This window comes from Perca flavescens, chromosome 20 (assembly GCF_004354835.1).
Source record: "Perca flavescens isolate YP-PL-M2 chromosome 20, PFLA_1.0, whole genome shotgun sequence".
Classification (NCBI taxonomy): Eukaryota; Metazoa; Chordata; class Actinopteri; order Perciformes; family Percidae; genus Perca; species Perca flavescens.
Genome location: NC_041350.1, coordinates 27576960 through 27589776, shown reverse-complemented (window position 1 = coordinate 27589776; position 12817 = coordinate 27576960). Strand labels below are relative to the sequence as shown.

The 12817-nt window shown below is 40.8% G+C and overlaps 1 protein-coding gene across 4 annotated transcripts in view; it reads left to right on the top strand.

Annotated features, from left to right (window-relative positions):
* Positions 1-12817, top strand: part of slc4a11 (solute carrier family 4 member 11) — a 146262-nt gene that overhangs the window by 78360 nt on the left and 55085 nt on the right. For 2 of the 4 annotated variants that reach the window (XM_028565928.1, XM_028565929.1), the window contains exons 3-4: positions 3029-3145; positions 11679-11722. In XM_028565928.1, the coding sequence (XP_028421729.1) occupies positions 3029-3145; positions 11679-11722 (161 nt within the window). The remainder of the gene's footprint in view (positions 1-3028; positions 3146-11678; positions 11723-12817) is intronic. The other 2 variants (XM_028565930.1, XM_028565931.1) reach the window with 1 other exon arrangement.

Genomic DNA, 12817 nt, shown 5'->3' with positions numbered 1-12817 from the left:
CTAACTAATCCGGACCAGTGCCTCCTTTCAGCAACCGGGGGTTACCGTGAAAAGCAAAGAAACACAAACGCGGACAGCTTTTATCCTTCCTCCGCCTCCTAGTGGCGGGGTGGTGCATTCAAGGACCCGACGACCAATGGGAAAACTGCAACCTGGTCACAGGTGTGAAGCAGTTCTTTGTCTCACCACCAGTCTGCCTTGCCGTCCTCGTGTTTGAATGCACTTTCTCCATCTTGTGAAGTGGCGGCTTGTAGGAGTTTGGTGAAACTGGCTTTGGGGTTCACATGTAGGCCAAGATCCTTTGTCTTGCCTCCCCTGTGTCTCACCAGTCAACTCAATCTGAGCCAAATCACTGTTTAACCAGCTTCTTGGTCCCCAACTTTTGTATTCATTTCTGGCACTGATTCAAGATCCAATTCGGATCTATTGTCAAATATATAGAGCTTAAACGATTCAAATGTGAAGATATCCTGGTTTTCTTAGTCTCCTATGATAAATATCTGTGGGTCTTGGATACCCAGGACATTTTAAGATGATGTCACCATAGGCCCTGGTAGCTTGTGATGGGCATTTTTGCTATTTGCTCATATTGAATAGACCAAAGGATTAGTTGTTTAATTGAGAAGTAGATGAATCGCTAATAAAAATGATTGTTAATTGCAGCTCTGAATATATAACAAACCTAAAAGCCTGTTTCTTGCCATAACGTGTAGTTAAAATCTTTTTTTAACACTCAACCTTGCTGCAGGGAAATCTGAGTGCATATTTGACAAGTAAGCCTCCCTGTGACATGTTTCTGGTGACACTAACACAATATTTGCATCTAATCCAGAGGGTTTTTGTTTTAAGCACCAGATTTCTATTACAGTGTCAGTGTGGTGCACTGGATATCAGATAAGCTGTCACAGGGAAGCATAATTACCTCTAATAATATTTTGTCACTGTCTGTCACTTTAGGGTGTCCGGTAACGGGTAACTTCTCATGTTGTTGTTGTAAGTTTTTGAATACTAATTATAAGTGAGTTGTATTTAAATGGGACTAATTTTGTTTGTAGACCAATCAAAGTTCAACATCATTCAGCCTGGCATTTTAACATTTTAACACATTCTGATGGGATTAGGATCACTGTAGGAACAGGTGATAAGTAAAAATTGATCTCTACTAGTAAACTAGTCAAACTTATCACAGCACAATCTTTTATTCTGCTGTGTAGGTGAAAACTAGGGATGGACCGATACTGGTTTTTCAAGGCCGATACCGATTATTAGTAGATAATGAAAACGATAACTGATCTTTGGAACTAAAGTGAAAATTAAGGTTTTTAGGTCAAAATGTTACAAATTCCAATACAAAACTTTGTTTAAATGCTTTAAGCAATTATTTCATAAATGAGAAACTTTCAACATAATACACAGTAACAGATTGAGTCCGATAGTGTTGTGGGGGGGGCGTAAGTCAGACTCAGTGTTGAGTGAAACTGAAGCAGAGGGACAGACACAAAGCTGTAGCCGAGCCAAAGTAGGACACTTTTTGATATATTAACTATTATGTTATCAGGCAAATAAAATGCCCATACAGATAATCTGTAAACTGACAAAAAACAGACCGATTATCGGCATATGAATCTTAGCACCACCCAAGACGATTGTGATTGGTTTAAAGAAATGCCAATAAACCAGAGTACGTTTTCTCCCTTCCCGGAATGCTGTGTGGACTAGCCAGACCCTCCTCTACAGCGCCGTCTAGGAGGGTCTGGCTAAGCGAGACTATACTTCTGTTGGTATATAAAGCACTTTTATACTTTCTACGGTTTAAGCCTGGTTCAGACGGCAGGATAATGAGGCAGATTTTAGCCCCGATTCACCCCTCCCGACAATCCTAAGGATGCTCCGATTGTGCTGTGTCAAGACTGCTCTCGTCTGCTCGGAAGGACGTCGGGACCCCTCCAATCTCAAATCGGGGATATCCAACATGTTGGATTTTTTTGGCCCGATTTCTCCTCGTGTGTGTTGTCCCCCGGGGACAAACGAGCACGCAGCCTGTGTAAAATAAATAGTCGATGGGCATAACTACATCCACAACTGCAGTCCACCAGAGTACATGGAAACAAATATATTAACTTTTATTTCAACGGTAATTAATCTGTGTAATACGTAACGAACATGAAAACCGCACTCACGCGGGTTCTGTGAAATATGACCGCTACGGTTTATCGGAAAATAGCGTTGGGCACACTGACTTTGATGAATTTACTGTTTATCAGAACCCAGATGAGAAAAGAAGCTAACGTTAGCGAACACTGCAGTCCCTCTGCCTCTGACTCCCCGCAAAAAAACAGGAGACGCTGTATTCCTCCGACACGCTGTATTAACGTTACTTTCCAGGTTAGTGGGGGGTGCATACCGCTCAAAACCAACATGAAAAACGTAGTAATCTTCCCCCAGCATTTAGTTTTGTTGCTAAACTGTGTGTAAAATGAGCGGTGACGTTAAATGATCCGTTTCAGGTAACGGCACTCTAGGGTACCGTCTAATTGCTGGATTGTTCCGAGATAACAGTCGGTAGCTCACGTTAGCAGATAAGCCTGTTGACAGCAATGGTAGTGTTCATATTTATGCACAATGACACATAAAGCAAACTTGCTAAAAAGGAACTGTTTTCAGGTAACGTTACTGTTGACGTTAAAACAGGCCTGTGTGTGTGTGTTTTTTGAGAAATATCTTTAAACTGCAAGGCTATATTTATTTTATTTTAATTGTTTATTTATATATTATTGTATTGCCATTACTTGTTTTCCCTGTTTTCATACATACAGAAGTTTAGTTTGCTAAATATATCAATTTGTTTTAGTTGGATATTGGATGTGAAAAGAAGGATGTGTGTGAATTTTTTATTTAAAAGTACATACTTATTGAATTTCTGGACCTAGCGGCTACTTTGGCTGAAGATGAGAGTAAACGTGAGTTAGCTGGCCAGCCCGCTGGCCGCTGAGGTCCAGGAGGTGACCCTGTGCTGTTGTGTCCCCAGAGCAGCGGGAGGTGGAGCAGGAGGAGGGCAGCGAGGGCCGAGAGGAGGGACAGGACTCACCGATCGCCTGCGGAGATGACATCCATCTCTATGACAACCAGATCAGCCCTGGGCCAGGTCAGTGTACACACACACACACACAGGGTTAGAGTGTGTTGTAAGGTTTTTCAAAACACTACTGTCCTTATCTAAACATATAAAGTGAGTCACATGTCATACTCTTAAGAAAGCCAGTATTTTGCTGTCCACGTAAAGTCATTTCACTGCAACCTCTGACTTGATCTGATTTTAAGAGTCACAATCAGCTTGCCCAGGTATTAAAAAAAAAAAAGAAGGTTAAAATTGGCTAGCTTCCTGTCTGAATATGCCTCTTCCAGTCAATAATCTCCTCTGCTGTTCTGCTGTGTGATCAATATCACCCGTTCAACTTGCACTGCAGCCTTTTTGGAGATGTTTTATATCAAAACATGAGGCACATTCTTCAAAGGAGGCGTGCGTCTGCAGTGATGTCAAATCGCAACCGCGTCATTCAAGAAGACAGAAGAAGAAAATCCTCAAAACAACTTGGCACTAATTTCTGCGGAGGTCTTGTGAGCTCCAAGTCCACCCAGAGGCCGATGGCAGGTGTTGACTTGACAGACAGCTCCTCAGCTGCAGGTGCAGATGATTTTGACCCCATCACCGAAAACCCCACGAGTCAACAGGTTACCGTTGCCACGGCAACAGTCAAAGGTTCACCACGGGGAGAGAAGGAAAGAAAGAGAGAGATGCCCATTCCCTTTAAAAGTGACAGGTGAACATGTCACTCAGGGTCATTCTCCATACATAGTAACACTTAACGCGTCTGACAAGAGAGCCGGAGTGGTGCACGCTGGGAAAAAGTTAGAGGAAGAAAACTACAGGTGCTAATGTAAGGTCTAAAATAAGAGCGTGAGTGCACCATAGAAATAAAATAGATAGAAAGGTCATTGAACTGTTTGCCGTGGTTATTTGATTAATATAAAACAAAATGGCGATTGTTGTTAGTGGTGACAACGCGCGTCAGTGGGGCCATAAAGTGTGTTGCTGGGAGGAGAGCGGGCCGACGCAGCTCGGGAAGCGTTCTCCGGAGTGGCAGGGAGTGAGCAGGAGGCACGGAATGACCCAGCCCGCTGTTTCGGCTCATTTTACCAATGCAGGATGAAAGCACAGACGGTGGAACCAGGCGCTGGCTGGAGCACTGCTGCCTCTGCAAAATAGCACCAGGAAGGAACTTGTTTTGGTGGAACATATGCACGTACAAAAGTAGTTTTAGTCGTGCAACTGAAAACTCAGATTGGACAGATAGTCTAGCTAGCTGTCTGGATTTACCCTGCAGAGATCTGAGGAGCAGTTAACCATAGTCCTCAGAAATCCACCGAGTTTAGAACGCCATCACCAAGAAATAGGAAGGTAACGGACATCCGACCAAAATGAGGTACATCCAGCGGAATTTCGGCAGCACCTGAACAATACTGGAAATGAAACGTCATCGATATAGACTACTCATTTAGCGATAGCAATGTGCTTTGTGTGGATCAAGCATTAGGTTGTTATATTTGACTCATTTAGAAGCTGGCTCTCTGCCTCGTAATGTGACTACTCTAGCGTCTTCATGTCTGTTTATACAGAAGTTAGTTGATTTGAATCTATCCATTTTTCTTCTATGGTTTAGACTTTTGGGCCAGGATGTAAAACCATATTATAAGACCAAAAATATAAGAACTTACAACTACTGAAATAAAATCAGTGGTCCCATCCTTTTTCTTGAACCAGGTTTTTGCTTGTCCATTGAGGGTTTCCCTCAGTTGCAGATTGTTTGTTATGCCCAACATTGACTGTTCTATTCACTGACAGCTCAGCTGAAAGTTGATTAGTGTGTTTGATTTTCATCCCCCCACCACCACCACCACCCAAGTCTAGTTGTCACATACATTTGGCCCCAGTATAATAAGCTGTTTGTGTGCCTGCTTCTGCTTTTAATTTATGTCACAAATTATTATGTTATTGTATTATTCCACATAAGCAAGCCACTTTGCAATGTGTCCACCAGCGTAAGACTCTGAACAGGACTTTTAATCACGTCCTGTGTGGCTAAATAAGCAGTGGTGTGGAAAAGCAAATAGCTTAGTGATTACATCAGACCCAGAGACAGCAGCTCCTACCTAAATCTAATTTCAAAAACATCTGTGTGTTATAATTAATTCATTTCTCCCCTGATGTCTAACTGTGGCTTCTTTCATGAGAAAACGTAGTCATGCTTTGGATGCTTTTATAATTCTGGTCTCATGCCAGCTTGGTTTCTGGGACACTATTCAATATTGACATTATGATACCGTGCCTGTTGGATGTTTAACTGCACCATATTAAAGATATGTTTTATAATGGCTTCCAACAGTTGAGTTACATAAAGAGCATTTTTGTTTTAATGTCCCAAATACTAGCTCAGCCTCCGAAGTACTGCAGTCTTCTTTTTTCTCCCACAGTGCCATCATCATCCAGGGGATTCATCTTTGAAACACTGAATTGTTCTTGCTTGTGTGCTCATCTGGCTGAATTCATACAAATGTTTTCTATATTTAAATTTTTTAATCATCAAACCTGTATATACATGCAAAACAAAACTAAAACCTAGCTCCAACTTAGAAATAAGAGGAACAGAGGCACATTTTATTGATAAAGTAGATTTTAGTGACTACTAATTTGTCTCTTACAAACCGCAAAGCACAGAAGATGAGGCGAGCTTCGCCATCATTGTCAGAATGAAGGGAAAATTGTGACCACTCCAATAAGATGACACAGACGATGTGAATTGTACCATCAGAAGTAAATGATCCATTCAACCTCAAACAATTTAGAATAACTATTGGAAATGTACCATGCATTTCTTGGTTCATTTTGTTTTTCAATGCAGGCAAACTGTTCAATAAAAGTGCTGAATGTCAAGTTTCTGTGGCAGAGCCATTTAGAAAAAAAAAAGGACTACATTTTTTTTTTGTTGTACTGACTTTTAACAGTATTTCAAGAGGAAATCCATTACGAAAAGGAAAAGGTGCCAGTTTTACCCCGACAATAGGTCCATAAATAAAGCAATTTAGCGACAACTTACTGTAGTATGCTTTTTATGTAAGGATCCTGACACTGCTCTGGATTGGACAACCTAGTGCTCTGCCGTTACTGACGCTTTCTTCATCTACTGTACACGTAACACCCACCCCTGTAAAACAGTCTGTCAGATTCTACAGGGGGGATTGAAATGCATTCAAGAAAATGCCTTAAAGCCCTTCCTAAAGTTCATGCACAGCAGAGGAGGCAGATACATCTTTTGAGGGTTATTCAGCAATATTTTTGTTAGTCAGCAACTTGTCTTCACTCTGTCGGGGGTGTAGCGTGATTAAAGAAGTCCCCTCTGATGTAATATTACTATATATGACCATTGGGATTGTATCTTTCTTAGCCATGCGTGCAGCTTGGCTCTTTATTGGAGAAAATGTTGGTCTGCTATAGTACATGCTAAACGGAGTCTGAAACTATCTCAAATCTATATCTCATGGATTGCTATGAAATGTTTTACTGTCTGTAAAACATTTCATGGTCCCCAGAGGATGAAGGCTGCTTAGTTTGGTGATCCCAAGTCTTTCTCAGAGCCAGCACGAGGTTCTTTCTTTCTTAGAGAAATGTCTCAACAATTATTGGATGGATTGCCATGAAATTTGGTACAGATATCCATAGTCCACTTTGCTGATTGCCTATTTCTTGATGTAACACCACCAGAAATTACTCCGCATCTACTAGATGGATTGGCACAAAATGAATTCATGGTTCCCAGATGATACTCTCAGGATTTTGGTGTTCCTCTAGCGAGTTTACATTTGTTGTTTTTAGTCTGTCTATCTGGACAAATATTAGAGGAATTGCCACAACATTTGAAACAGACATTCATGTTCCACTCATCTATCGCCATCATCAGGTCAAAACTTTAATCTGGCAATATCTTAGGTTAATGACCAAATAATTGCAAAAACTAAACAATATTCCCATCATTGTCAGCTGTAGTTTGTGTTTAGTGCTAGTTGGCAAACACGTTGTCTTGTAATCTAATACATTGTGTCATTTTTCTTTTATCTGCATTCTCCCTGTTATTGATTATTGATAGATTACACTCTTTCCACACATACAAAGGTACTAGAAGTATCTGCAGAAATCTTGTGTGAGGGCCGAAGAGTCAGTAATACGTTTTGCTCAGTATTGGTGTGTAAATGGCATCAGACAAAGATCAAGTGAGTGTTTAAAGATTAGAGCTTACTTGAAATGTTGTCAGCTGGTAATACCAGGATGCTGTTTTTTTTATCGTTTTGACATGATCTTAAACATTCATCTCTCTACGGAGAACTTTGTCATAAAGCTGTCTAATGCTCCCAATAAATAGAATTGATTTGATGATTATATATCTGCCAGCCCTGGGCTCGGCTCCATCTCCGTTCAATCAATTTGGCTGAATGCTGAAGTGGAAAAGTCATGAGGAAGGACAGGCGTCCCTCACACTGGAAACTTGAGGATTTAGATTTTGACCAAGGTCATTACTTTACCTCGATTACTGTGTGTGGTTTTTTTTCATGGATATGCAGTATACTGAGTGTAGAGGACGTGAAGATAAAATAAAGTCAAATATTTCCATTGAACATTTAAGAATTTTATAATTTAAAAGGGAACCATGCAGTTTTTTTTTTTTTTTTTAGCTTAATTTAACTTAACTGTACAGCTTCGGAGTCATTGGAATGGTTAGGACTTTTCAGGTTGAATGGTGGTCGTCTCGCTCCCCCCTAGCACCTGTGAGCAGAAAAACCGCCCTTGCAACTTTCGTTTGGCGAGCCGCTGGCCTCAGCGTCAGGAAGTATGGCGTGATATCAGGTTTCGAGATGTAACAAATTTGCTTCACGGCACTACACACATACGCGCCCCCATCCAGGAACCGGCTAGCTATAAGAACAAGGTAGCGATGGAGTTTTTCACACTATCGTCATGGCTGAGCCAGCAAAAAAGAAGCAGAAAGCTAGGAAAGCATTGTCGGAAGAACCGAGAAAGAGGAAACGTCAGACTGACCATGCATGTTTTTACACAGTGTTGCCAAATATCTATTCCGAAGCTGAAGGGGGAGCTCTATAGAGAAACCTGCCAGCAAAAAGCGAGAAAACCGCGAAGAAATGGCCAAAACTGCGTAGCGCCACTTTAAAGTCATGAATTCTGTACCAAATGAAATAGAAGGCCTGGTGCAGTTGTTTGCGACAACTCTGTATTAGTCCGTCTCCGAGTGTGTTTATCAAACAAGGATTCCGTGTTACTTAACAATTAGCAATGAGTAAGATCTGACAAATAAAATATTTTACTTGTAACATAAAAATGAAGTATTTTTGAATATAGCTTAGATTCACCCTGATTTCGCAAACGCCATGTAAACACCTTAACCCGGTTAAAATCTGAGTTCTCATAACCCGGTTAACAGACCTTTAGTGACCGTGAGTATTCCTGAATGTACTTTATACATGTGACCCGGAAATAATCCGTCGGCGCTGTGAGTTGTAGTCATTGCTATGATCAAACATTGATACAAAAAAACAGCGTTGCGTGAATCAGCAGCGGGCCATCGACAGGAAAAGAACCAATGGTCCATCTGCTTTACTCCCTGCCGCAGACACAGGGAGATGGCTAAACGGATTGTCCATCTCCGGGGCTGTCGACGCTGTGTCTCTGCAAAAAAGTGGATGGACCGAGCAGCCCCCGCTGCGGCCGCTGGTTAACGTTAGTTAGCTAACGGTAGCTTGCTAATTTCACCTGGCACTGACTGGGCAACATTGGTTACAGATAATGAGCCTGTCAAGTTGTCTGTCATCTGGCGAGAACACTGTGCGTTCCTACGCTGTGACAAGAGTGCGTGAATGAAACATTAAGTTGTTCAATTTGACTAATTTAGTGGCTTGTCGGTGTAATGTTGACATAGGTCATCGGAAGAAAAAGCTAGTGTTGTGTTTTGGCAGGGCGCCACCTGCTGTACCGGAGGTAGAGTTACTCCTGTCATTTTCCCAATTCTTCCCTGCTCATGTATACGGGGAGAACTGGCAGAACCTGGTTATTCACTTAACTAGTAAGACCATACCCCGGTTACTGCTGTAATTCAGTAATTGAGTAATTCAGCCATCCTCAGACACCACCCTGCAACCCTCTTGTGGCTGACTGAATATAATCAACAGTTGTAGTGCTACATTGATTAAATAAGGAACTAAGAATGGAAAAAAAAGCCGTTGTCACTTTTTAACACCTTCTCTTCCTAATCCCTCAACTCTGAAATTCACCTGGATTACTTTAAGCCACACAGTACACCGAGACACACAGAAGCCAGTAGAAGAAGGTGATCATTGGGGACGAGGTAATCTTATATGAATATATGAATATCTCCTTACGGCTGCAGCCTGACAGCAATTAGAGCCACAGCTCGCTATCCCCTCTGGGAGCGGATCAGCCCAGCCGTGTGCTGTTTGATTGGGAGGCTTTGATGAACCAAATCCACTGCACACGACACGTGCCCCCTGCCACCGCCTCATCATAGAGGTAGGGGCTCTCTTTCTTCCTCCACTGCCTGTAGGGTTTTATGATGGCAAGGTGTTTGGTGTGGTGGCGATCAAAACCCCTTTTTCCTGCAGACTCACAGTCCAACATGTACACTTGTGGCTGGAGTATTGCTATTATAATATCCTGGTGCTTTCCTAAGGCTTAGTGGCTTGTTAAAGGGGGGGTTTTCTTGCTTTTTTCCGTTGCCGGAGGGAGGAGTAAAGCACTGATTGATTTTCAGACGGAGCCGACATAGTGCATCACGTGGAGCAGCAGAGAAAAGCCCGTGGTAACCTAATAACGTGCTCCCCACAGTAAACGGCGATAACTGCGTTATGTAACGGCGGTGGCGGACTGTTTTATGAGAGTCAGCAGGGTACTGAATCTGCTAGTTAAGGGACTGAAGTGTGTTGAAAACCTCATTCCCTCAGTTTGTCCCCCTATTGTTTGCTAACCTAAAAGATTTTTCCTCCCTTTCCCTTTTCTTCGACACTGGGAAAATCCAGACCTTTGTACTTTATCAGAGCACTCTCCTCGGCTCCACAGACGTGTGTATTAAAACCTTATCAGCAGAGAACTTCCAATCCCTGTTCAATGAGAGAATTTAGAGACTTGCCTCTTGATTATTTCATCACTTTTAGAAAAAGGGTCTCAGGCTTTTTTTTCTTTACTGGCTTAGTGGTTGTTACTTGTGATCTTTATTTCAGAATTTGCACCATCAATGAGGAACGCTCTGTTGGTGAGAACATGCTTTTAAATGCAAATACAGAGCATTAAGCAACGTTAAGCATTTTAACTTCATTCGGAAACAAACGCTGCTATATTGTTTAAAAGCTGAAGTCATTGGGTGCGCTTTCAAGTCATTCCTCATCATTCTCTCGCTCTCCTCTCTCTCCCTTCATTTCCTGTCATCTCTGTACCATGGACTTTGTACAGGTATAGTCATTTAATTATAAATGTTGGATAAAAAAAGTTTATGTACAGGGCAGCACAGTCATCTTTTGAAATGGTTACATGGCTGGCACCAGGGTTGTAATGTAACGTAAAGTACAAATTCTTTGTTACTGTACTTAAGTAGACTTTTTACGTATCTGTACTTAACTTAATTATTTATATTTCTAGAAACTTTTACTTCTACTCCACTACATTTCCTTAATACAGTGTATACTTTTACTCCACTACATTTCTCATAAGCATCTTCGTTACTACAAAATAAAATCAAAAGAAATTTGTTAGACTGCAAAAAAGCAGGTTTGGTGAATGGGGTGGTGATAAAGATAACGTTAAACACCTATGGCGGTATTTGCAAGAAATGTTTTTGTATGTTGGAGTGAAAGATTCTTCCTCCATTAAAAAAAAATGTAAATTGTGTTTCCGTTTTTCTCTTTGCTGATGTCAGCTCTCTCGAACTATGCCGTGTTTGGTCCTTTCACTTGGGAGCCACAATAAAGTTCATAATCAAAGTTATTTTTTACGATTACCTCTAATAATTACGTACATTTAATATCAGAAAATTACTTTTGAAACAAGTTTTGTTAAGTACAGTAAATGTCAGATACGTTAAGACTTTTACTCAAGTAATATTCTAAAAGGTGACTTCTACCAAAGTCATTTTCTGCTAAAATACTTTTACTCAAACATTGCTTTCAAGTACTTTATACAAGACTGGCTGGCACCCAGGTATTACAATAGAGAGGCAGCAAACTAGGTGTGGCTGAACAGGTGGCTGAGATTATTTGTGAGGACGTAACGTGAAAATGCAATACACTCTTTGGGTTGAGTGTGCTTGAAACGTACAGTAGTAGGTCATACAATGTGTTACCCTTTAAACAACTGTCACCTGTTGCTCCAATGGTGTAATTTTGCTGAAAGCACATGTTAGAGATATAACAATATAACACATATAGGTGTGAAATCGTTGTACACTAGAATATATTAATTGCTTACATACATACAGTATATAATGATGTTTTACTATGGCACACTTTGGATGTGTAATTGTACCCCTTGTTTTGTTGCTCCTTAGATGCTGACGACTCCGGTTGTGTGTTACTGAACACATCAAGAAAGGTAAGCATGAATATTGATTAAATTAAATTTTTAGGCACTAGCTCACGTCTTTGGTATGTTGTGACTGAGCGTTGTTCTGCTGGATGCAAAGCAGAAGGACTACTAAAGTGAGCTATTGCTTTTATAAAACAGTCATGTATGGCAATGTAAAAGTTATAGTAACGTTTCAATTACAATACATTTTGTATTAATAATTAAATAGATACAATAAAAAAAGGTTAAACGTTTAACGTTGCTGGTCTAACGTTAAAAAACATTAGACAAGCAACTTCCGTGTTCTACGAGATAAAATTACTGTTCTTTTCAATGGAGCCTAGTGTCTTTGAAGATAACATAGATAACGACCTCATTTCGCCGTCGGAAAGGGCTATCTGACCGCAAGGTAAAGCGATGAAAATATTCTAAATATAGCGTACACTTGAAGAGATACTGTGGATTTTAAAACCAGCTCGGTTTTACAACAGTGTGTGTGCACATCAACGGCTTCCCTCTGTGGCAACAGCTTTCAGGTTGTTAGTAACTCAGACGCAGAGTAACACTTATTGTGCAAAGGCAATAGACGTCATAGCCGTGGTATGCGGTTATTACATAACAGCTGTAAACCTATTAGATTGCTTGATTTGAGGTACTAGTTTAAAATTCATTAAAAAGACTGTCAAAACACTTAAAAGTGATTTTTGGCAGTCAAGGAACTCAGCCCATGCTGATGAGTGCAGTCATCTGTCAATACAGTTCAGAAACTGGATTCACAAATTTGGCATCCAAGATTTAAATACATAATAGAAAAGCACACAGTATCCAATATTTTAATCACAAAAGCCAAACAAACATTCGCTCCAACATTGGCATTTACGTCATTTTAACCCCTAATGCACATATATTAGTGGAAGAACCCCATAGAGCATTAATCACTCCATTTGGTGTCCTGATAGATCCTTTGATACTGATCAGAATCAGCCCCATGTTCAGCTGTTTAAGGGTATAATGACTTCTGCCCTTCCCAAAGTAGATCAGAGAAGAAATTTAACAACTGCACACCAAATGGGTGAGATAGAGTAGGTCTAGACCACACTCTATAATTTACAAAGCCCCAAC